Source organism: Polypterus senegalus, chromosome 10 (genome assembly GCF_016835505.1).
Source record: "Polypterus senegalus isolate Bchr_013 chromosome 10, ASM1683550v1, whole genome shotgun sequence".
NCBI lineage: Eukaryota > Metazoa > Chordata > Cladistia > Polypteriformes > Polypteridae > Polypterus > Polypterus senegalus.
In genome coordinates, this window is record NC_053163.1 from 9602103 (window position 1) to 9626545 (window position 24443).

A 24443-nucleotide genomic window follows, 5' to 3' on the forward strand; every position below is an offset into this window, starting at 1 on the left:
ATGGGTGGTTACCTACCAGGTAACACATGTGATTGGTCTGCTAGTCAGCAAACATCTGCCATGGGGGCCCTCTCAGTTGCAAGAAGCAGATCATAGAATGTTACATAGTTTACTGTCAAATAATGCAAAGAGTATGCGACACGTGTTTCGCCCTTATTTGGTCTCATCAGGCATACACACTCCATAGCATCCCTCTCGGGGATCGAACCTCGGATGTCAGTGTCAGAAGCTATGTATGTATATATATATATATATATATAGATAGATATATATAGACTGTCACACGTGCGCATGGGAGGCAGCTAAAGGGCTCGGGTAAGGACAGTTCTGAGACATACCAGGATGTGGCAGAGTGCACTGACTCTTTTTCTTCCTTGCCTGCAGGCCATTCCCGGGAGATTCTGCCTGGCTCTCCTGACATCACTTCCGGGACCGAGCCTATCGAAGGAGACCTTGCTGGCTCCGGCCCCTGTGATGTCACGTCCGGGCTCGAACCAATGGCTGAAGACCTCAATGAGCCCGACCCCTATGGTCTCACTTCCTGTCTTCCCCTTTAAAAACCTTCTCCTTTTCCCTATGCCCTCGGTTCTGTATTGGACTCGGTTTTGTGCACAGAAGTGCTATCATTTGAAAAGAACGCTTTCCAGCCAGGAAAACAAATTTTACGGGTGGCTGCCCCAAACCTTGCTTTGTCTCATCGTGAGTTTTGTGACAAGACATATATATATATTCATAGCATCTGTGTTCTGAGTCTCGATCTGATTGTATGGGTGGTTACCTACCAGATAACACATGTATTTACGAGGTGAGATACTAATAACCAGACTGGGCTTGGGGCTTTCCTGGAAAACCATCCAGGAGTTCGGCCGGACGTGAATCATAGAACTATATCCCCTCCTACATGCCCTCTCAAACCACCGACCGGCTAGGTATATTCCTGTGAAGAGCCCAGTCAGTATTTGCACAACAATTGCTACATAAGTTACCGAGATAATGACTGGTGAAAAAATCGAACAGCGAAGCAACATCATAATTTCTCGTGAGTTTTCTCGTTTTCCATAAAGCAGTTTTTGACTGACAAAAACATTCCTGTCCTTAATCATCCACCCTGTTCTCCTGATTTAGCTCCCTGTGATTTTTACTTGTTCCCGAAAATCTGAAAATGACCTGAAGGGAACTCATTTTTCTTCAATGGATGAAGTGAAGACAGAAACAGGAAAAGCCTCAAGCAAGGAGACTTTCAGCACCGTTTCAATCAATAGATGATACGTATGGAGCGGTGTAGTGATTGGAAGGGGGAGTATATGTAAGGTGACCATGTTTAGAATGCAGTAATTCATCAATAAATTATTTTTTTTTTTACCAATCCGGTTATTTTTGTGTTTCACTTCATATATATATATATATATATATATATATATATATATATGTACATAGATACATACAAGGGGGTACCCAAAAACAACCGGAATCTGTATCTGGTGCACAATCTCGACTTAGCTGTGAATTTCGCCGCTAGGTGTAGCATACTTACAGTATTCTGTGCCAGTCTGCCAAGTGGCATTGCTCTGTATTGTTCATACGCCATTCTGTGTCAGTTTTTCTTGGTTTTTACTAAAAATGTTCTGCAATTTTTGTGATGGGTGACCATAAAGAACAGCGAGTCTGTGTTAAATTTTGCTTTCTCTTTGGGTAAACAGCTACAGAAACTGTAGTGATATTTAAAACTGCTTTTAAAGTGGAAGCTTTAAGTAAAACACAGGTCTACGAGTGGTTTTTCTTGTTCCAAATGTGGGGAAATGTCATTTGAAGACCAACCAAGATCTGGCCGACCTTCCACAAAGTTTGCAAAGCAAATTACGAAGATCATCGTCGGACTAATGAAGAGATTTCTTAATTGACTTGTGTCTCTTGGAGTTCTTGACACCTTCTCTGCTCGCCTGATTTTTGCTCTGTGCTTTTTCTGTACTTTTTCTTGTCCTTGCATATGAAAAAAAAACTCAAAGGAAAGTGTTTTTGTAACGTGGAGGAAGCCAAAGAAAAATCACTGCAGGCCGTGGACAACGTTCCTCTTCAGTAATTCCTAAAATATTTCCACCAGTGGGAAAACCATTGGGACGAATGCATTCATTCACATGGAGAGTACTTGGAAGGAGACGATTAAAACACTTTTTTTTTCAATTTCCGGTTAATTTTGGGTACCCCCTCGTATATAAAAAAATGAATGTTGTAAATTTTCAGTTTTTATTTTGACTTTCAGTATAGAACAAACAAATCTGCAAACAAATCGACCAAATGGTAAGATTCAGAATACTGATGTCAAAAATAATTATATTGTTGAATATTGTGAAAAGTGAATGCAAAGAGCCTCATAAAGGGTCTGGGGCACCCGAAGGCAAATCCTGTATATGGTAAAGAGCGCAAACGTGTGGCAGGTGCTATAAATGGAGCCTGGTCCCGTTATGGAGATTGAGAGTGCCCAAAGATGGCATCGGCTCCGGTTATGATGTTTTCTGGGAGGAAGAGGCGGATACAGCTGGGTTGCACCCAGAAGTGACATCATAGGTGCTGGCACGTCAGTCTTCCTTTCTACAGAGTGGAAAGATAGAGGGATACTGTTATCACACAGTGCCCTCAGGTGGCCAGGGGTAATATTGTCATCAACTAAGCCCATAAGTTGTTCCCCAGGTGCACACGTGTGACAATATATTCAAACATAAGTTAAATATGCTGAATGCCACGTGTACATTCGTACCATATGTCCTTTTATTATTCTTACCATTATCAATATTTTCTTTTTCTTGGGGAACATCTACATTGCAAGAAGTTCTTATGACCCACATGCAATTTCAAAATATACTCCACCCAAAAATATTTTTTTATGTTACTTACCTCATGTAGCTTGCAGTGAGGGCAGAGATTTGTTTTTTTTTTTTTTCAAATTTCATGTTTTCATGCAGAATGGAAAGAAAAGTTTAGGACATAACAGAACCCAATGGTGACCGATTCTGTACAACAGTAAATGATGTGGAAAGCATCCATGGAAAAACTAAAAAAAAAAAAATCTCATCGTACTTCTGTCGCAAAATCCATAAAGTACAACACATAAGCTTTTTTGCTAATATACTGTTAAATTCATACTTCCAGGGAAAATCATTGCACATCATAAGGAGGAAAATAAAACCTCATGGGATTCAACTTTTGAATTGAAGACAGGGCTCTTGACCAACAAATGATGGGGAGAGGTGGAACTTCAGTTCAAAAGAGCAATCCCATGTGGACTTGCATTTCCTGTTTATGATGTGTTTTGATTTTCTTGGAAGTATCTAACAATATTTTAGCAACAAAAGCATGTGTTTTACACAATTTGAGCATATGACTGGCTAAATGACATATGGATTAAGGTACAGAAAAGTTTTTAAAAAATTTGAATGGAAATACAAATAAGAAAATAGGTGTATTAGATGTGTGCTCTGAGGTGTTTCTAAGACAGGTTACTCCACGTCATGTGAGAGAGTAAAGTGGTTTAGAAAAAGAAAAGGATGGAGTACACGAGCAGCAGGTTAGGAGTATATGAAAGACTTTGATCAAGGTTTACATTTTCTAACAAGTTTTCCTTCACTTTTCTTTGTAGGATTTCCTTATTCCTCACTGCAGGATATACTCTGCCTTTTGGATTGGTTTGAACAGGAAAAATGGAGAGCAGTGGAAATGGATCAATGGACAGCCCTTCAATCATACAGAGTAAGTCTGTTGTCAACTGTGGGGGACACATAAGCCCAAATAAAAAGAAATGTTGGGGTGCCAACTGGGTTGCCCCTTTTAGTAACGGTGTGGTCAGGCAAAAAAAAAAAAAAAAAGGTACACAAAACAAAAACAAAACAGCTCTTCCAAAATAAGGCGAGTTAACCTCTACAGAGCCATCATGGCTTTAGGTTGGAGCTCGGTCCAGCAGTCTGATCTTAACTCAGCGCTTCTCAAACTTTCGTATTTCGCGCTCCCCCTTTTCTACCTGGAATAATTCTGCGCCCCCTGCATAATATAAGATAGATGGGAATAACCCTTGATACAACTAACAAAAGTATGATACTCGTGTGGTGTCACAATATCGTATCATTTTTACTTCCATAAGATTTGCATGTGTTCAGTTAACTATGATGAAATATTTTTTTAAAGTGCTTTAATAACTGTTAAAATGCCTTGTGTGGTTTTTAGTAGTAATTCTAATCCCAAAAACAAAGAATAAATTATTTGTTCTTATTTAATTATTTTTTTATGTAAAGAAACGATTAAATATGTTTTAATTTTTGAAAATTTTATAAACGAGGACAACGATGAAGTCAATCTGCGTGAGACGAACGTATTTTCGTCCAACAAATATTAAACCACTGTTAGTTGAATCACGAAAATAACCCAATACGCAGTAAATTATTTAACTCAATTTGGCAATATTGGCTACACTGCCAATGTGGTGCAGTCGCGCCCCATTATCACCTGATCTACTGTTACCCGAATGTTCACGACAGATACCGATATATCTCGAACTTTCTGGATTGAAAATACACGACTATAAAAACAGCAGCAGCGGCTCCGCACGACTGTTAGTTCATAGCTGTGTTGTTGTGACTGTGTTACATGAGAGATTTTGTCAGTTGGAGTTCAAACTCTGAAAAAAATTATTTTGATGTCTTGTTCATTTATTCGACGCACCCCTTGTATAGCTTCAGCACCCCCCTAGGAGGGCGCGCCCCACAGTTTGAGAACTGCTGTCTTAACTCATAATAAGACGTCTCCTTCTGGGAGTATTTTGACTTTATAGTCCCTGCACCAGAAGGGCACCTCATTGGGCAACTTCTCACAGCTGTGGGTTGAAAAAAGACACAATACCATAAGCAACAGTGCCCTCTTGTGTCCCGGAGTGGCAGTGCGTACCTCAGTTTGTCTGCATGGTTTTTGTTTCTACAACAGCACTTTAGTGCAGAAGTATGTGTGTGTTTGTGCCTGTATTAAGGGGCTCTCTACCTTGTGTCTGATACAGTTAGGATAGGCTATAATTAGAAATAAAATTAAACAGGTTTCAGAACATTTTTACATTAGATTTATTTTGTGCACAGGAATTTGCATAGATCCAAAAGGGTATTTTTCAGAACATAACTTATTGATTTGTAAACATGCTGACAAAACCAAAAAAACAAGTTGGGCCATTGAGTTTCATCAAGTCAGCTTGATTTAAAATCTCTTTTGGAAATCTGAAAAATTTAAGTAGCTGAATCTGAAACCTTGACACCAGGAGTGGACTGGATCTCAAAACCGGCCCGGGGATCCTTCAACGAGTGAGGTGATGAGGTTGACCCACTCGGCCCATTATTCATTGTAATTTTCTTAAAATTTGTGATGAGTACGCAACTCGCTACTTGCTATGAACCTATGACATGAACTCTAAACTTTTGCCAAACTTAATCTATATACCAGTGTTTCTTAACCTTTAAGTATTTGTGACACAAGTTTTCATAACAGTTTTAATCGTGCCCCCCTAACATTTTTTTGAAACCCTAATAAAATGTATTCCTATATTCTTTGCTGCCGATACACCGCTACAAGTTTAAAATTTCCTTACGAATAGCGAAATTACGCCACATATGGCAACATTTGCACCCCCTTTTTTGTTACTTCGTTCCCCCCTAGGATGGGCGTGCCCCACAGTTTGAGAACCGCTGCTATTCATTGTTGTTTAGACACAACTTAAAATTTGACGACATGCTTAGAAATAACCTTTTATGAAAAATAAAAATGTAATATGGCTTACACATGTCAAATGTCAAGTTCAAATTCCAGTACCCTTGTATGCTAGTAGCTTAAGCAGTTCACTAGTTTTATCACATCATCATCAACAGTACTGTTAGTGTCAAGTTTGTCTAAGATACTTTTCCCCGCCGACATCAACATGAATGCCTCAAGCAAAATAAGTGAAGGTATGAAACAATTATTTTCAACTCGATAATCAAACTGCTCATTTACAATGGAATAAATAATAATTGAGGTTATAATGAATCCTCACATGATTGAAATGCTCCATTAACTTAACGATAAACTAGAAATGTTCCGTCCTAATATGAAAAATTCCTATCCTGTGCTTTATAACTATTTCCTCATACTAATAATCGCAGCTGAAAACCACTAATTATCACTCACGTCGATGACCAGAGAACAATAAAATGCATGATACATAATCCAAACTAATTATTAGTATTGAAGAATTTAAATACTAGATATGAGATCAAATAAATTACAATAATGTATATGCTAACTGAAATGTAGCGGTATTGAAAGAGAAATCTGCAGTTTTGACTAAATGTTTCACTACAACGTTGTGTACTGAAAACTAAAACAACTTGATTACGTAATATTATACAGGACTATATAAATTGCAGTACTGGACAGATAATGTTTAGTAGTTTAGAAAATTAATTTTAATGTCAAACAGTAACCAGTACCAGTACCAAGAAGACTCCAACCCCTAATGATGTTATAATGGAAAAAGAAAAAGTGGATTTGTTAAATGAATGAATACATTTTCCCAGTGGCTATACGATGTAGCTGTAGGATTTCTTCACTCCATATTTTTTCACTAATGCAAGCCATTCTCACTTCATGTTGGGCTGAGGTTGGTGAGGATGTTTGGCCTGGTGGTTAATTAACTGCACTGCGCAGTCGCCACTTCAGACACCCCTGCTGACTCCCTGTATCATCCGAAACAAGCCAGCAAGCCAAGTGGCCAAGGAGCCATTATTAAATCATACCCATTTTGTGGTGAAGGGATAAGCATCATGACTGATTTGTGCTAAATCTTAAATTAAAATATCTAAATGCCTATAAAAAAAAACATGCAAGTCTTAAATGATTTTATATCAGTCTGCATTTTAATTAAATCTGACTGGCTGTCTCATGGGGGCAGGATAATGAACTACATTGTAAGCAATGTGTTTTGTTTAATCACATAATCATAATGACATCCTTAGGCAGCAGCACTCCCTGTGGTCCTTTGATGTACTTTAATTGCTGCCCTCACTTTAACTGAGACTGCTGTCTTGCTCTTAAGTGGGTTAGCATTTCCTTTGCATTTAAGTCAGCATAGACCTGTGACACTTTTCTTTCTTTTATTAGAATTTTTTTTTTTACTCCTTTTGTATTCTTATTCATAGCTTCTCAAGAATGCTTGCTGTGCTACCCATCTAAAACAGTAATCCATTTCAAGGACACAACTGAATGAGTGTGTCTCTGTGTTTTGCTGACTGTTATCTGTGACTCTCACAAAGTACAAGAGGTGTACTGTGGAATCCATCCTGACAGGCTGCATCACATCCTGGTACAGCAACTGCTTGGTTCAGGACTGCAGAGCTCTGTAGCGTGCGGTGGATACAGCACAGCAGATCACGGGTACACAGCTCTCTGTGATCCATGACATCCACACTACACGCCGTCTCAGTAAACTGAACCGTATCAGGCGGGACCCCAGCCACCCTGCACTGTCACTTTTCACCCTCCTCCCATCTGGGAAGCGACTAAAGTCCATTTGGACGCGCACCTCCAGGTTCAGGAACAGTTTCTACCCAACTGCAGTCAGACTCATGAACAATCAGTAACCTGGTGTCACCTCCACTGATCCTGCACATATACTTCTGCCACTCTCTCTATTTATTCATCTATTTATTCTGTGTTTTTGTCTGTGTTCACTGTCTTCAGGGGCACATGCAAGCAAGCATTTCATTGTACATGATACTTGTATACATGACAATAGAGAATTGATATTGAAATTGAAGATAAATAGATAGATATGAAAGGCACTATATGATAGATAGATGGATAGATAGATAGATAGATAGATAGATAGATAGATAGATAGATAGATAGATAGATAGATAGATAGATAGATAGATAGATAGATAGATAGATAGATAGATAGAGTACAGGCCAAAAGTTTGGACACACCTCCTCATTCAATGTGTTTTCTTTATTTTCATGACCATTTACATTGGTAGATTCTCACTGAAGGCATCAAAACTATGAATGAACACATGTGGAGTTATGTACTTAGCAAAAAAAGGTGAAATAACTGAAAACATGTTTTATATTCTAGTTTCTTCAAAATAGCCACCCTTTGCTCTGATTACTGCTTTGCACACTCTTGGCATTCTCTCGATGAGCTTCAACAGGTAGTCACCTGAAATGGTTTTCACTTCACAGGTGTGCCTTATCAAGGTTATTTAGTGGAATTTCTTGCTTTATCAATGGGGTTGGGACCAGCAGTTGTGTTGTGCAGAAGTCAGGTTAGTTGGACGATCATTTATTTTTCAACAGGACAATGACCCCAAACACGCCTCCAGGCTGTGTAAGGGCTATTTGACCAAGAAGGAGAGTGATGGAGTGCTGTAAATGGTCATGAAAATAAAGAAAACACATTGAATGAGGAGGTTTGTCCAAACTGTTGGCCTGTACTGTAGATAGATAGATAGATAGATAGATAGATAGATAGATAGATAGATAGATAGATAGATAGATAGATAGATAGATAGATAGATAGACATGAAAGGCATTTTATGGTAGAAAGATAGTCCAACAATGCCTCTACTTTCTCAGCAGACTAAGTAAGGCCCGGATTTCCCCCACAACCCTGTGCAGATTCTACAGGTGTACTGTGGAATCCATCCTGACAGGCTGCATCACATCCTGGTACAGCAACTGCTCAGTTCAGGACTGCAGAGCTCTGCAGCGTGTGGTGAACACAGAACAGCGTATTACGGGCACACAGCTCCCTGTGATCCATGACATCCAGGCTACGGCCTTTGGTAAAGAAAACATGAAGAGGAATTTGTTTTCATGAGCAAGTCACTTAAAGTGTACATGATTCAGTTGTCTCCTTATCTGCTAATAGATTTCTCAGGCTGTAGACCTCAGAATAAAGAGCATTAACATCTGTAGTACACCATCTATTGGAAAGTATTTTGTAAGGCCTTGTCACGCTTGAGCCACAAAGTTGCACAGGAGCACTCAAGGTTTTCCAAAAGACAGAAACTTAATTCAAGAATAGTCAGAACAAATCTCTTTCAGGAGAGGTCCAGCCGCACAAGGGACAACTATCAAACTGGCTACCTCAGCTCTGCCTCCTGGTCAAAAGAATACAAAATCTTCCTCTTCAAAGGGGCGCGGTGGCTCGGGAGCCCCAACCGGAGCAGAGGGAGTCTGGGGGAAGAGAGACAAGGCAGTGGGACACTAGGACAGCTGCAGCACTGTCTTTTAAATGTTCAAAGATCTAACGCAGCACAGCAGTAAGCAGCAGGCTAGCAGCTGATCCCACAAAGAGGAGATGAAAAGCTGTGTTTGTTTCCCATTGAATCACTGTTTAAGAGGGAGTGTTGGAGGAGCGGTTACGTTTCCTTGGGGCCGTGTTCACAGCATGCTGTGATATAATGCACTGCATTTTTCATTCCAACAGATGACATATCAAAACATTCATACTGCTTTTACGAATGCCATACCTAATAGTATTTATCAAACTGGACTGACACACATAGAGACAGACAATCATCTTTTCGTAAAGGTGGATGTTCTCACTAATGAGCTTTGTGCAAGTCTCCTTAAGACCATTATACAATCTTTCCCAATGCTACTCAGTTGCAGAGTACATAATCTTAGAAAGTCATATGCAGGCAGTCAAGACGCGCTCCTGTGATTGCCAATCCTGAAGTCTGACATACTAAGCGACTCAGCCAAACCAGTCAGTGACTTGCCTTGACAAAATCAAACAGGTTCAATTCGTCTTAAATCACAGGGGTGGGCTTGAGCGCATGTGAGAGCTGACAGCCAATGAGCGATCACCAGGAGTACAATGCATAAAATGCAGGGTGAGATGTAAGGGCTTTTTGAAACTTGCAAACAGAAGACAGATGTTTCATGCTTTATGTTCCATGATAGAATAAAAAAAAAAAAAAATGAAAAAGGGCCAGAGATTGCAACTGAACTTGCTGTACCTCTAAACCATTTGCATTGGCACCATCTCAGTCAGGCAGGATAGTACTGGCTGTCACAAAAAGGGACGAGCTTGCTATCGACATACCCTGCAAGTACTAGTTGTGGAATCTGACATCTTTAGGGAACGAGATCTGCAATTGCACTTCTCAAGTTTGGTGTCCCCTCTGTCTAGGAGTTGTGTAATGTGACATCCATGTTAGGAAATTTTACTGGAGGGCAGAGAGGCCTTCCAGCATTAAAGGGCCAATGAGGCACAACCCTACCAGATGTTGGGCAAAATAAGCAAAAAGCTTCCCTCATTAATTATCTTAACATTAAAACATTTGTAATAATTATTAAGCTTTATTTTCTTAAACAATATTTTTTTATATTTGTCTGTCATATGTTTAGTGTCGTTACTTACATTGAAAAATCTTGCCTCTTGTAGCTTGTAAAATTGCCTTTGTGATGGCCAATGCCAGCCCGTTTCCAACTGAGGGGTGGAACAATTGGCCCTGCACCTGAGTGTTTCTATTTCCTTGTGTGGGTGTGTATGTGTGTCAATGCATGCACAGTCTGAACTACTGAGTTTAGTAAAGGGAATTAAAGGTCATCACTCTTTCTTAAAATAAGGAGACGGCCTGTTGTTGTTAATTTTAAATTGTGAATTTGCACTTCTGGTTCAAACTTTTTCCAGTTGACTCAAGCCATGCAGTAAAGAAGTATTGTGGTTCCCTGGCTGAGGAAGAAATCATACTTCATCCTAGCACTGCTGCCTGTCCTTCCTCCATGGCACCTACAATTATTAGTTATGTTATTAGTATTTATGTCTGGACAGTGTGGCAGTAGGGGGCGCTAGTGCTCCCTTGAACCCTCCGGTACCACGCTAGACACCAGGTAAAAGTCCAAGACTCTTTATTTTTCTTTAACACAGTGCACCAAGCACCCTGCACACTACTCATAGATTTACCCCAATACACTACAATATTCTCTCCTCCTCGCCCAGAAACTTCGCCCTCCTACCTCCCAGCTCAGCTCAGTGTCTGGACTGGCCCGTAGTCCTTTTATAGCTCCTGACCTGGAGGTGTTCCTGCTCAATTAGTCCACAGTTCTTTATTACTTCTGGGTCAGGGTAAACAGTCCTTTTCTTCAACCCGGGAGCACGTCGTTCCTTCCTGTCACGTGACCGTGATGTACTCCTGGGTTATAAGGCACACAAGAGCCCACGTGCCCCCCCTACAGCGACTCCCGGTGGCCCCCAAGGTATCCAGCAGGGCTGTGTAAAAACACTACATAGTCCATGAGGCCCTGCTGGAACTCGGGGCACGATCCTGCTGCCGGGGAGCTCCTCCTGGCGGCCTGGGCGTGAGGGCCGGAACACAAAGCCGGCAGTCCTCCACAACAGATATAAGTCTCCCACGTCCACATCACAATTCTGATGCCAAAAATATCCCTGCGGTACAATAGCAATATTTGTTTAAGAAGTGTTTACAGAAATGTCAATTTATACAATTTTTGATCTAAGAGTCAAATGAAAGTATAAAAGGACTACTTTACAAAGCATTTTCTATGGGATTTGTTCCCAGTCATTCCTCCCTTTTCTCTGTTTTGCAGCTGGGTTTCCAATAACACCGAGGGGAACTGTGTCTGTGTGGCCAAAGACTCTCTGGAGAAGCACCAGTGTAACCAAGAGCTCTACTGGGTCTGTAAGACGTGTGTCAGGCTTTCCTGATGATGCCCTCTCTCCTTTCATCACTCCCTGGCTCGGGCAAGTGAGACATCATCTGAAGAATGAGATCCTCCTAGAAAGCTGGACAGTCATGTTGGGATGTGTTCCCAGCCGGATGTGTGCCACAGCACTCTACCTCAGGACAACATTGTACATATGTATTAATGGGCTTATCTATGCATTTACATCTAACATAAGTTTGGAATGTGAAAACAAACATGAGTACATAGTGGAAATCTCCATCAATTTGCAAATTCTGCATAAGCAGAAGTGACAGGGTTAGGAATCGAGTAGAAACCCCTGGAGACGTGAGACGGCATTGCCAGTCACTGCTCTGATACCCCCAACTGTGTAACATGCCAAATGTTTGCTACTATGAGAAGAGGTAAGATGGCACCGTTTCACAAATCCATATCTCAATAAAAACGTACTAAACAAAACACCATTTTCACACACTGTCTAGGCCAGATTTTGTCTGATGTCTAAACAGAAGTCATCTGTGACAAATAAGGCGTCACAGTTTGCAGTTATTAGTGTTGTCTCACAGCTCCATGAGACAGAATTTCAATCCTGCCACATCCTGCCTGTTTGCATGTTTTACTTGTATGTGCATGAGTTCCACTTTGGGTACTTTTTAATTTCTTCCTAACCATTTGCATGTTAAATGGCAACTTTAAAGTGCCAGTGTGCCCTGCATAGGCCTGGCACACTGTCCAGGGTTGGTTTCTGCCTTGTGTCTCATGCTGCCTGGATAAGTACCCGAGCCTTCAAGCCTAACGTTGTATTGTAGGCTTAGTAAATGGATGGATGGCCAGATTTCACCTGCAACATCTGCCAGAAAACACATGCTGGGCCTTCCATAATGTTTGGGACAAAGACATTCTTTTCCTTGATTTGTCCTTCTGCTCTGCAGTATAAAATTACAAATCAAACACCAGACTTCTGTTTAAAGTGCACATTTCAGACTTTCTTGTAAGGGAATTTTCATATACTTTTTCTACCTGCCCCCCGATTTCAGGGCACCATAATGTTTGGGACAATTGGTGTCACAGGTATTTGTGATTCCCCAGGTGGGTTTCATTGCGTCACATGTCACCTCAGCCTACTTCTCATCTTTAGAGTCTGTAGTTGCCATTGTTCAACATGAGGACAAGAGCTGAGTCAATGAAAGTCAAAGAAGCCATCATGAGGCTGAAAAACAAGAATCAAACCATTTGAGACATCATGGAAACCAAAATCAACAGCCAGGAATATGAAGAAGAAAAACACACCGGTGTTGTGTAATCACAAAGAGGCTGGTAGGCCATGGAAGACCTGCACTGCAGAGGACAGAAGAATCCTCACTATGGTCAAGAAAAAGCAATAAACGCCTGTCTGACAGTTCAGAAACAGTCTTTAAGGGGCCGATGTGTGTGTCAGAGATGACCATCAGCAGAAGACTTCATGAACAGAAATGCAGAGGACCCCTAGTTAGCCACAAACACAGAATGGCCAGTTTACAGGACTGCAAAGAGCCTGCAGAATTCTGGGAAAAGGTCTTATAGACAGATGACAAAGACAGACCTGATCAGAGTGATGGCAAGAGCAAAGCACGAAGACAAAAAGGAACTGCCTGAGATCCACAGCATACCACCTCATTTATTAAACTTGGTTATGACTGCCACAGGTCCTGGCACACTTGTCCTAACTGATGATAGAACTAGTGATGGCAGCCGCACAATGACTTCTGAGGTGTGTAGAAACATCCAATGTGCTCAGGTTTCGGTAGATGCCTCCAAATGCAATGGATGGTGTTTTATCCTACCACAAGACGATGATCCAAACACACTGCTGAGGTAACAAAGGAGCTTTTCAAAGCTAAAAAATGGAAAATTCTGGAATGACCAAACCATTTACCTGATTTAAATTCAACTCAGCAGGCCTTCCATATGCTGAAGAGAAAACTTAAGGGGAGAACCCCCTGAAACAAGCAGGTGCTGAAGATGGCTACATTGGAGGCTTGGCAGAGATTCACCAGAGAAGACCCTCAGCACACCTGGTGACATGCAGGCTTCAAGTAGCCATTGCATGCTGGGATATGTGACAAAATCCTAAATATGACAATAGCTCTAATAGACCTGCCAATGCTGTGTCCCAAACATTATGGTGCCCTGAAATGGGGAGCCTGTGAAGAAAAAAGTGTTGGTGACTGAAATGCATACAAACCCCCTTCATGAAAGTCTACAGTGTGCACTTTAGTCGCCATGTCTGAATTGTTTGATGTTTACTTTTAAACTGTGGAGCAAAGGGGGAAATCAAGAAAAAAAAAAAAATTAAGCATTTGTCGTACCAGGTCTTGCGGTTTATTTACAGTCACTTTAGGCGGTTAACTTTGCGTCTTTACAGTTTTACATAAAGGCTTAGTTTTGATTTCTTGGTTAAGCAGAGAGATGTGTACATTTAGAATTTGTGAGTTGTTCCCACTCAATCCATATTAAAGCACTTAAATGTATAACCCAACATAAACTGCACATTCACAAAAAAGAGAGTGATCCAGTTTTAGTGTAAATGAAGGGACATAAAAGCAAAGGTGCTCCAAATTTTATTTATTTCAAAAATAAAGTGAAACACCTATCAGCTTTTCAGTACAGGCCTTGCACTTAAGATGTTTTCTACTTAAATTGAACAACTTTTAATAGAGAAGTATAATCAAACTCCACATTGTATTTTTAAATCAACTCGAAAATAAAGCAAAGCTATAAACTGATTTCCTTATTGCTCGATCCATGAATAAATCATTCTTATTGCAAATTTCACAAATCACAGCATCTGAAGGCACTTTATGAAACAGATGGAGTACAATTGAAATCAAAATCATTACATTTGATATGATAAATACTTCATTACAAGAATATCAACTTTGTATAGAAAAAGATCACTCGGTGTAGAGTAAAACTTCTAGTGAACACCCAAGAGGAGCACCGAGCAGCAAACACTTGAGATTTAGGTGTGTGTGGTTCAGGTGCAGAGTAACACACACGGCTCAACGAGGACTCGGCACATCCCTACTCCTACCCGACGTTCCAAGATTGTCCTTGAAGTGATTCAAATAAGTTGCAAAAATGTTCTATCAGTACTTGCAGGGTATGTGCTTAAAGGCATAAAGAGAAAGCCAGCATGGACTGAGTGGACAAAGAAAAAAGATGCCAAGCTGTGTTATTTATTCTCTTTACCTTTTTACAGTCCCACACAGCTTTTCGGTTAACACTTTAGTTTAGGTCCTGCAAAAATGCATCATTTACTCTTGCGTAACACGACCTTACCAAAGGCTTATTTTAGTCTTTAAAACACTTCTGAAACATCCGTAAATCTGGTATTCATTCATCTCTGTGCTCTGTGGCGTATTGACATGTTGGTAAAATAACTTGTTAATATGAAGGATTCTAGGATCTTAAACTAAATATGTAACATCAAGAGAAATGCGCCACAGTTCAGCCACCTCAGACCACTGCAGAGTGACGTTTTGTTAGTAGGTGACATCACGGAGATGAATGAACACTTTACTGATGCTTTGTAAATGTTCTGAAGACCCAAACAAGGGTTTAAGGGTTCTTGATGTAGAATAGTAAATTAGTAATACGTGCATTTTTGTGGTATCTAAACTAAAGCGTTACCAGCTTCTCTTCTTAAAACTTGCATATCATGAAGGACTGCAAAAGAAAGCCTTCTTAATTAACATGATTTTTTGGTAAAATCGAAGAGCAAATATCTGCAGACCACCAGATACACAGATTATTAAGTGAGAACCCCCTTGTTTTAAGTCGCACAAAATGCAGTGCTTCATTTCACCTAAATTAACAAAGTTTACATAGATAATGTTCAAATGTATGCAGTAAAATAATGTTAAAACATCCAACAGTCAAAGAATTTGTGCATAAAGGCATACGGTACTGCATAGGGATCTTTTGTGGGGGAGATTCTAGAAGGTGTACACGACAAAGGTTTAGACCCGCCATTTCAACTGTTACCCTCGGTTCATTAGGGCCTTGTTTAGAGGTCTGGAAGCCTTAAAGTGCTTCATATCGTTATTTGTTTTAAACAGTCGTTATAACGCCTTTGGTTAATCCCAGCACCCTGATTATAAAAATATATCAAGACATGTGTAAAAAAACAGTTCCATTCAAATCTGACAGATTATTAGGTTTTTGCATGTCATTGTAATAAGGCACATTAATCGTGGTAAACAATTCCAACACTCACTTTTCCTTGGATGGCAAGTGTCCAAATAACTTCACGAAAATCTACAACTACCTTGAATGGTTCAAACTTTGCATTCATCCGCTTGTTACCAGTCCCTGACCTGTTCATTGTGGGACTGTTCACACACAAACACACTCCAGTCCAAAATAAAAAAAGGATTTACCATAGAATATGGCAGACAGTAACTAGGATAGAATTCTAGCCCAATGACATCAACTGAGCAATGTCCAGAAGCAAATAACACAAAACGCCAGGTTATATTGTAAAAACGGTTGACTATAAATCAAGTGATGTTATGCTCAGACTATATGATGCACTGCAGAAACCACATCTGGAGTGTCGTGTGTGGTTCTGGTTACCACGCCACAAGAAAGACAGAAAAGCACTTATAGCTGTGCATAGGAGATCAGCCAAGTGCATCATGGGACTTGAGGAAGTGTCCTACTCTGACAGATGCAGAATTAAACTTGTTTAGTCTTGAGCAGAGGAGACTGCACAGGGACCTAATCCAGGTGTTGAAAAATCCTCAATGGCATTGATCAAGTAGATTTAGTAGAGTCCACAGTCCAAAGACATGCGGGTTATGTGGATTGGTGGTTCTAAATTGTCCCTAGTGTGTGCTTGGTGTGTGGGTGTGGGTGTGTGCGTGTCCTGCCCGGGATTGGTTCCTGCCTTGTGCCCTGTGTTGGCTGGGATTGGCTCCAGCAGACCCCCGTGACCCTGTGTTCGGTTCAACGGGTTGGAAAATGGATGGATGGATTTAGCAGAGTTCTTTCAACTTAAGGGCAAATCGCATATTCAAGGACACAAGTGGAAATGAAGGGGAAGTGCATTCAGGACTGAAGGCAGGAAGAGATGTGGGAGTCTGGAACAAGCTACCAAGACGTGGGGTTGAGGAAGAAACCCTGACAACCCTTATGTTGCATCTGGATGAGATACTGGAACCGCTTAGCTAAACAAACAAGCTTGATGGACTGAGTGGTCTCCTCTTGTTAGTCAACTTAATGAGTTAAACATGGCACCACAATACTGGTTCCAACCTTTGATTGCAAGCAGCCGACATTGCAAAATATTAAGTGTTGTTTCAGACCATTAACCCGTACAAAATGCTTACTGAGCCAAATTCCAAATTCATTTTGATAGATCGTATTTGGACAGATGTTGAACTTGATTTTGTCTCTTCTATAGATGTGAATGATTTTCTTTTCATCCCTCCATCTTTTCATTTTACAACCCACTTATACAGTTCAGGGTGTCCAAAAGTGAAGTACCTAAGCCAGCAAACCCATGGAAGAGGTTGGGAATTCATCTCTGAACGGGGGGCTAGTCAATCACAGGACACACTCATGCTCAGACGCACTCCTACTGGGCCAGTTTAGAGCCAGCCATTCCATAATATGCAAATGTTTGAGGGGGAACCCACACAGAAAAGGGGAGAACATGCAAACTATACACGGAAAGCAACTGGGCTGGAGCTTGAACCATGGTGTTGTGAAGCAGCAGCGCCAGCCACTAGGACACAATGCAACTCCACTTCAAAATATCAAAATCGTACCCCGATTGACCAATGTAAAATCATGATAAAAAGAACAATGTCTTATTTCTCTGCATTTTATGTCAATAAAATTATTTTTCTAATTAAGACCAGCTTTAGATAGCTTTACATAGTTTAGTGATTTGTTTTGGTTTAAATACCGTAAATACTTGATCAATGCTTAACCTAAACTGACAACAAAAGCACCAGGCGTCTGCATTAGTTAACTAGAAGTCAAGCATAACCTGAGCTAAAACACAAGAAAAAATAAACCCAACATAATTGAATAGGTTAGTGATTCTAATATTCAAGAACATTTAAGTGCAATTTTGTTCTGTTAGTAGTCATGCTAATAGTGGTAACACAGTAGAATTTTTATCTTTAAGCATATTAAAACACTTGTTTTTCTTTTCTATATAAAGCTCTCAACAAAGCAAACAAAAACAAAAAAACAAATTACTTAACAGAATGTGCAGGTTTTTATATATCAGGTAGAGAATAAATTGCACTTTTTCTGTGAAATCACTAAATTTGGAAGCTCCGGTTTCCTGAGTTACAAGTCTAAGGCACTGGAGTTTTATCTCCGTCACTGGCAAAACTCCGGTTGCACTGATGTGTGAATAACTGCACTTGGCACATTTCAGATTTCTAAATTACTTTTGGTAAAAGTTAAGATGAAAGGATCTGCCAGACAGGAGCATCCACATCCAGATTGGACACAAGTGGACAACTAGCAACGAATGGAGGGAGTCGGTATAACAGTTCCAGCATGCTGACATCATGGGGACCGTGAACCCGGGGAGGTTGGGGCTGGGCTGCATCACGAGGTCGAGATGCTAAATGAGAAGAGTGTTATTTGGGTGATCTGGACTGTAAAGGAGGAGCACATGCATTCTAAATCAGAAGCCATGAATCAGTGCAATTGAAGCCATTCGCATAGTGCACAAGGGGGATCTTTGGGCTGGAATAAAAACTGGCTAATATGGAGGAGCATAGGATTAAATTCTTACGTTGATCATTCTTGGACTTTTTGCTCACACTAATAAACCTGAATCAGTGGAGAAGGATAGAGAACCTGGGTTAAACGCTGTTTAGGAGACCCACCAGCTTGGAACAAATTCTCTCATCCTGTCAAATTAGCCTGTTGGATAGGAAGTTCAGGTGGCCGCGCGATCAGGCACAAGTGGCTGTGGGACTAGACAACGACAGGAAGTGAAAGAACAAGGTACAGGAAACAGGGCTTTGTTTCAGCTGCCTCACCATGCCAGGACAAAAAGTGGGCGAAGAATTTAGGGATACTGGCCATAGTAGTTGACTGGGAGATTTTGGGACCTGAAGAGGCAGCTCATATTTCCCAGGGAAATGCCAAGTACAAGTGTGTGACTCAACTCTGTGATTTGGTCGAAGGTCACACAATAGATGGATCACCTGAAATTGACAGTGTCCAGGGAGGAGAGGACTGAGGAAGTAAATGAACATAAGCTTGGGAAATATGAAGCCCTCATCCTTGAGTGCAAGAATTGCGGAATGAAGTGCCTGGAATTTTCCAGCGCCAGTCAACTGCAGGAGTTTCTATTGAAATCATTTTACAGTAAATTGGGTGTCCTTTGGTTTAGTGGTCCAGCTCGCAGAAAGCTGGTGGTCGACATTAGCAAGCAGGTGGAGGTGGCATCTAGGAAGAGGAAGGAGTGACGGCAGAATTTAGTTGGGGGAAGAGAGGTGGACAGAGCCGAGTGGTAAATGGACGCAAGGGAGCTGTTAGGGAGTAAATCTAGGACACTAGTCCTACTGTCAAGGCCCGACTGAGGAGTCATGGGTTTATCAGCAAAACACCAGTTGCCTGTTTGAAGTCAAGATATTTAGTTGGAGACGTTGGGTGGGAAGAATAGACAAAACTGTACCTGTGTTAATAGTCTAGCAAATAAAATTTGACTGTGAGAAACAATTGTGCCTATCGCACCGATCGTTCAATTAACACTTCAGTAATTCACTAATCGCAAAAGTGTAACCCAAATTGAAAACGTGCAATACTAAAAGTATAACAAACACATTTATCAAATGCCGAGATCTTGTTTTAAAGGGAACAGTCTCTTGAAAGCTAAACATCTTTAATAATAAGGGATTGATGTGGGAAACATCTACGAGATGGGGGCGTATTTGTTGTTAGTGTGAGGTTTATGTCATGATCATTTGTGGGTTCGGCTTTCATTTTCTATTTCTGTAGCTTACTATGTTATATATGGTTGACATCTAAAGCAGCTTAAAAGTTTAGGATAGAGAACATCAGTACAGTCTGATCAGTCAGATTATGTGATTTGCTCAGAGTCACTCATGAGAGGAGAAGACAGCAGTGGCCTCCTTCTGGATTAAAGTCCAGAGCCTTAGTCACAAAATCCCCAGAGCCTGACATTTCAGTATTACCTGAATTAACACCTGACACTAATTATAAATACCTGAAAAAAATTGCTTATTTTTATAAAGTGATTGTCACAAGATTTTGCACTTTACTGGAATCAAAAATACAAGTAAAACAAGTCACATTATAAAGCAATGCATAACCAGAGATACGAAGCTGGAATGCACTACACAAAAACTTTCATAATTTAACAAGCTATTTCTAAGTCAGCATTTGGAATACTTAAAGCAGACTATTCAAACCTCCAAACTGTTTGTAATATTCCAACCCCAAGTTTCAATTTAAGATACTTTTGCCTTATGAGCCGGTTGAATCTCCAAATTTGCTGATTGTCTTCCCTTGATGTTTTCTCACTTTGGCCCACAACTTCTTTTCTTTTTATTAAACTGCATCAGTTTTCAATACCATAGAGTTTCAGAAAGGTCCTCCCATATGAACAGCGTTCATCATTTTCTTTGCAACCTGTTAATAATAAGATAGAGGAGAGGGCATTGGGCCAATATAAGCAAGTGTCATCCATCTGGTCCTTGCTTAAACCTAAGAACTTGCATATTCCTAAACAGAGATTTTCATGCAAAATTATGGAGCTTGGAAAAATGAAATCTAGTAGCCATAAGAAACATGCAAAGTCTTACTGTATGTGTTGAGAACACTGAGTTTCTAAATCTCAAAATGCCCACTAGAGGGGGGAAACTGTCAAACCCAGGCTAGTAGCAAGAGGGCAAATGTTAGATCTTTATAAGTAGATTTATTTTTACAAAAGCAAAATGCTCTGTGGCAATTTGTAGAAGGCACTGCCTTCAAAACAGGCAATGCAAATTGCAATCTCAGTGCCAACATTAAATCCAAGAGGTGACGTCAAAAAACAGTAGAAAGGGTCACAAATAGACAGAAACTCATAACAGATCAAATAGCACATTCAATGAACCGCAAGGGACTGTTTTCCTCAGCGTCAGGTCAGGCCCTTTGATGGTGATGAGCCCCACCCTCTTGGGGGACTACCCACAAAGCACATGGTACATGGAAATACATCTAGACATACTCGTATAAACTAAGTGATCAACAATATTAACAAAAAATGAAGAAAACAGACAAGTCACCTGTTTTAATTGGTTTACAACTTAATGGTGGATAAAAAGAAAGCAAGTGAATACCCCATTTGTCATTAAACTTTAAATCTTAAGTATTGAAAAAGAAAATAAACTGAACTCACCACAAACAATAACCAAAACAGCAATCCCCACAAATACAGCAGTAATCACAATGATCATCTCTTTGGAAGTGGCAAACGTTTCAGATTTATCTGTTGGGGGATTAAAAAAAAAGGAAACTTAGAAACAGTTGTAATAAAAACCATGTTAGGAAAGACTTGTCATAATATAAACCATCACACAAACCACCAGAGGCTCAAATCAGGCCTAGAAGGTGTTAAGACTACCAATGTTAAACTTAGATAACCAGAGTTTCTGTAAGCAGTGATCAAGGCTTCCATTAGTAGGTCACAATGTCCCACTTACACAAGTCCAGATGCGTCTTGGGACACGGAGGCCAGAGGACTGAGCAGAAGACTTATAAACATATGGTGTAGTCAACCAGGCCCCCGTCAGGGTGAGCAGAAAATGTTAAGTGGTTGATATCATCTCCTTGACATACTTTTGTCTCACACCAACTACCCATAACAAGGGCCAGACAGCGATTTTTAATATAGACAATAGTGTTGATCAGCCAATTTCACCAAATCGTTATTTGACGCGAACTTGCTGCCATTGCATTCACCCTCATTCATCACATTATTTAATTATAATTTGGCTGGTTTAGGAGAACTTTTTTCTTCAGTGCCCCATAATGCTTTGTGAGGCTAGCGCAACATCCCCAGGAGCTGTAAAAGCCAACATTGGATGGGACCGCCCCCGGGTATATAGTGCTCATCATTTGCATTACAGACTGGGACTTACTTAGTTGTTGAACACATTAGTAAATAATGCAGGTTCTCAGAATTGTATTTTCTCTGAAACATATGTAACATAAATAATGAGTTCTCTACTGGTTGCCAAAGGTGTAGGCTGATCAAGTTCCACATCAGTATAAGAGAAGGAGGCATGTGCCATTTGCATGCATAATTAGCCATGTACAGTTTAAAAAAAAGTATATGAAATAAAACAAGATTTATTACTATTTACAAGATGTTTCAATCTTTTTGTTAGAAGAAAAAGTGAAAAGCATCAGCACAGACAGTTTGGGGAGCCTTCAGCATGACTTCATAAAAAGGAATGAGCCAGTGGGTTCAATCATGACTCACCACTTTGTATTTTCAGCCTTTAAACGATCTACGGATTTTTTCTGACTGTTGACTACGATTTTGGCGTTTCTGCTTTGTTTAGTCGAAATACAAGTTTGTGCGTCTCTACATTCTTTCTTTGTTGATCTCATGGAGACACAGTGTTGGAGTGGTAGGTACTGCTGCCATACGGCTCAGGTCACCTTTTTGGCCACAATAATAGGTCCAGTATAACTGGCAGATGTTTCCCTAGCACACACATACACTTTAAAATGATTGCACTATTATAGTCCAGTCAAATCTATTTCAGTTAGTCCTTCCCCATTGACTTTATTGCATTTGGGTTGCAGCGGTGCCTTGGACTCCCGCAGGGCTCCATGTCAGATGGAGTTTAGTGCAGCCCTGTTGAGATCTGTGGGTGCCACCAGGGGGTGCTGCAGCAGGATCTGCTGAGCCCTTTTGGGCAGTTTTTCCGCCACACCTGGAAGCACTTCTGGGTGTGTTATAAAAGGAGCCAGCAGCCACTATGAATTTCCCCTTGGGATTAAAAGTATCTATCTATCTATCTATCTATCTATCTATCCAGCCAGAGTTGTGAGGAGGGTGACTAAGCATGACCAGAGGAGTGGAGGAGAAGGAAGAGAAAGATAGAAGGAAGAGTTTTGCTTGTGCTTGTAGACTTTGCTGGGCTTATGGGAAACAGGGCAGGTGTTTCCCACAAGAAAAAAAGAAAAAAATAATTGTGTGTGCCTTGAATGTGTATCTGTCTGTGTCAGGTCTGGGAGGCGGTGCGCCCCCTACGGGCCACAATATAGATGTTACTTATCGCATATAGTTTGTAGCGTTGGACAAAATAAAACTTTAATCTCTTTTGAGTTAACCCTGACTTGGAATTCTATGTTATTATGGTTAAGGCTGAGTCAGACTTGGGGTGACATGTAATAGCCCAGTTTATAGTATTAAGCCCTAATAACTCTCAGGACAGTTTTGGCTGCCATCCAGTAAATGATGCATCAGGGGAAATTTGGGAGTCACTAAGCCTTGCATTGTGGTAGTCTGCAGTAACACAAAGGACCCGTCAATCCTGCAGATCAGATTTTGATGAATCTCGATGTTTTAGACCACCCTGAGTCTGATTTACTTTCTCTTAGGTAAAGTACAGTATTGTAATCGCGTGTGTATGTAAACATGATAACTTGAGGATGTTTTCATTTAGGTCAACCAAATTTTGCATACAAGAATTAGGTACAAAATGTAGATTTCGATCAACTCTTGAGATATTTCTGGTAACCAGAAATGGTACTTTTTTTCATGCAGCTGCAGAGTCCGATTTAATCAACTTTACTTCTATAATAATTGTTCAATATATTATTAATTTGATTTGAATTGTTGTTGATGGTTGTTTAATGTACATAATATAAAAACATAATCATTGCATTGCGGTTTACTCCTTAAATATCCATCCCCATATCTGAGTGTACGAGAAAGTCGAGGGGAGACCACTCCTAATTTTTTTCCCCAGTGGTAAACAATGCTAAGGAGGTTAATCTCAAGTGTTGATGCAGAAAGGAGAGAAAGCAAATTTGATATAATAGAAGTCAACAGTGACCAATGCCATACAATGAGAAACAATGCAAAAAATATCCATAGAAACAAAAATTTCAAGTTTCTGGTGTCACATAATCCACATGACAGTTTTCAGTCATATGCCGGCTATGTGAAAAATCAAAGCTTTCTCGCTGAAAATATTACAGAGACAAATTATTTGAAAAAAAAAAAAAGGTAGAGCACTATTAATGGATAAATACAAACTGGCAGCTAAGAAAAAAAGTTAATTTCTCTGCCATCACATCAAATTTTAAATTCCCCTTTAGGACAAATCATCACCTGTCCATAATTTTTGGGCGTCATATTCCTTTAATAAGCAAGCACTAAACTTCTGAGGAGCGTAAATCAGAAATTAAATTGAGAAAACACAAATAAAGAACAGAAAGATTGTTTTCTTACTGGTAACATTTAGGTGAACAGGGACTTTTCCTGAAGAGGAGACCTCATACACCCAATACAAATACTCACCCTCATCCTCAATGGAGACATCCAAACTCCTCCCTGCTTCCGATGAGAGTTCTTCTTCCAGTAGGGTTGCCTTGCTAGTTGGTTCCACCTTTCCATGAATGGTACTAATGGGGGCAGATAGAACTGAAAAAAGAAAATAAGAAATATGAATGCTTTATTATAT

The 24443-nt window shown here is 40.2% G+C and overlaps 1 protein-coding gene across 1 annotated transcript in view; it reads left to right on the forward strand.

The window, feature by feature from the left end:
• The window catches only part of LOC120536684 (killer cell lectin-like receptor subfamily G member 1), a 47148-nt gene extending 30569 nt beyond the window's left edge, over window positions 1-16579 (forward strand). The window contains exons 4-5 of the mRNA XM_039765123.1: window positions 3635-3744; window positions 11623-16579. Coding sequence (XP_039621057.1) covers window positions 3635-3744; window positions 11623-11740 — 228 coding nt within the window. The 3' untranslated portion in view covers window positions 11741-16579. The remainder of the gene's footprint in view (window positions 1-3634; window positions 3745-11622) is intronic.
• The last annotated feature ends 7864 nt before the right edge of the window (window positions 16580-24443 follow it).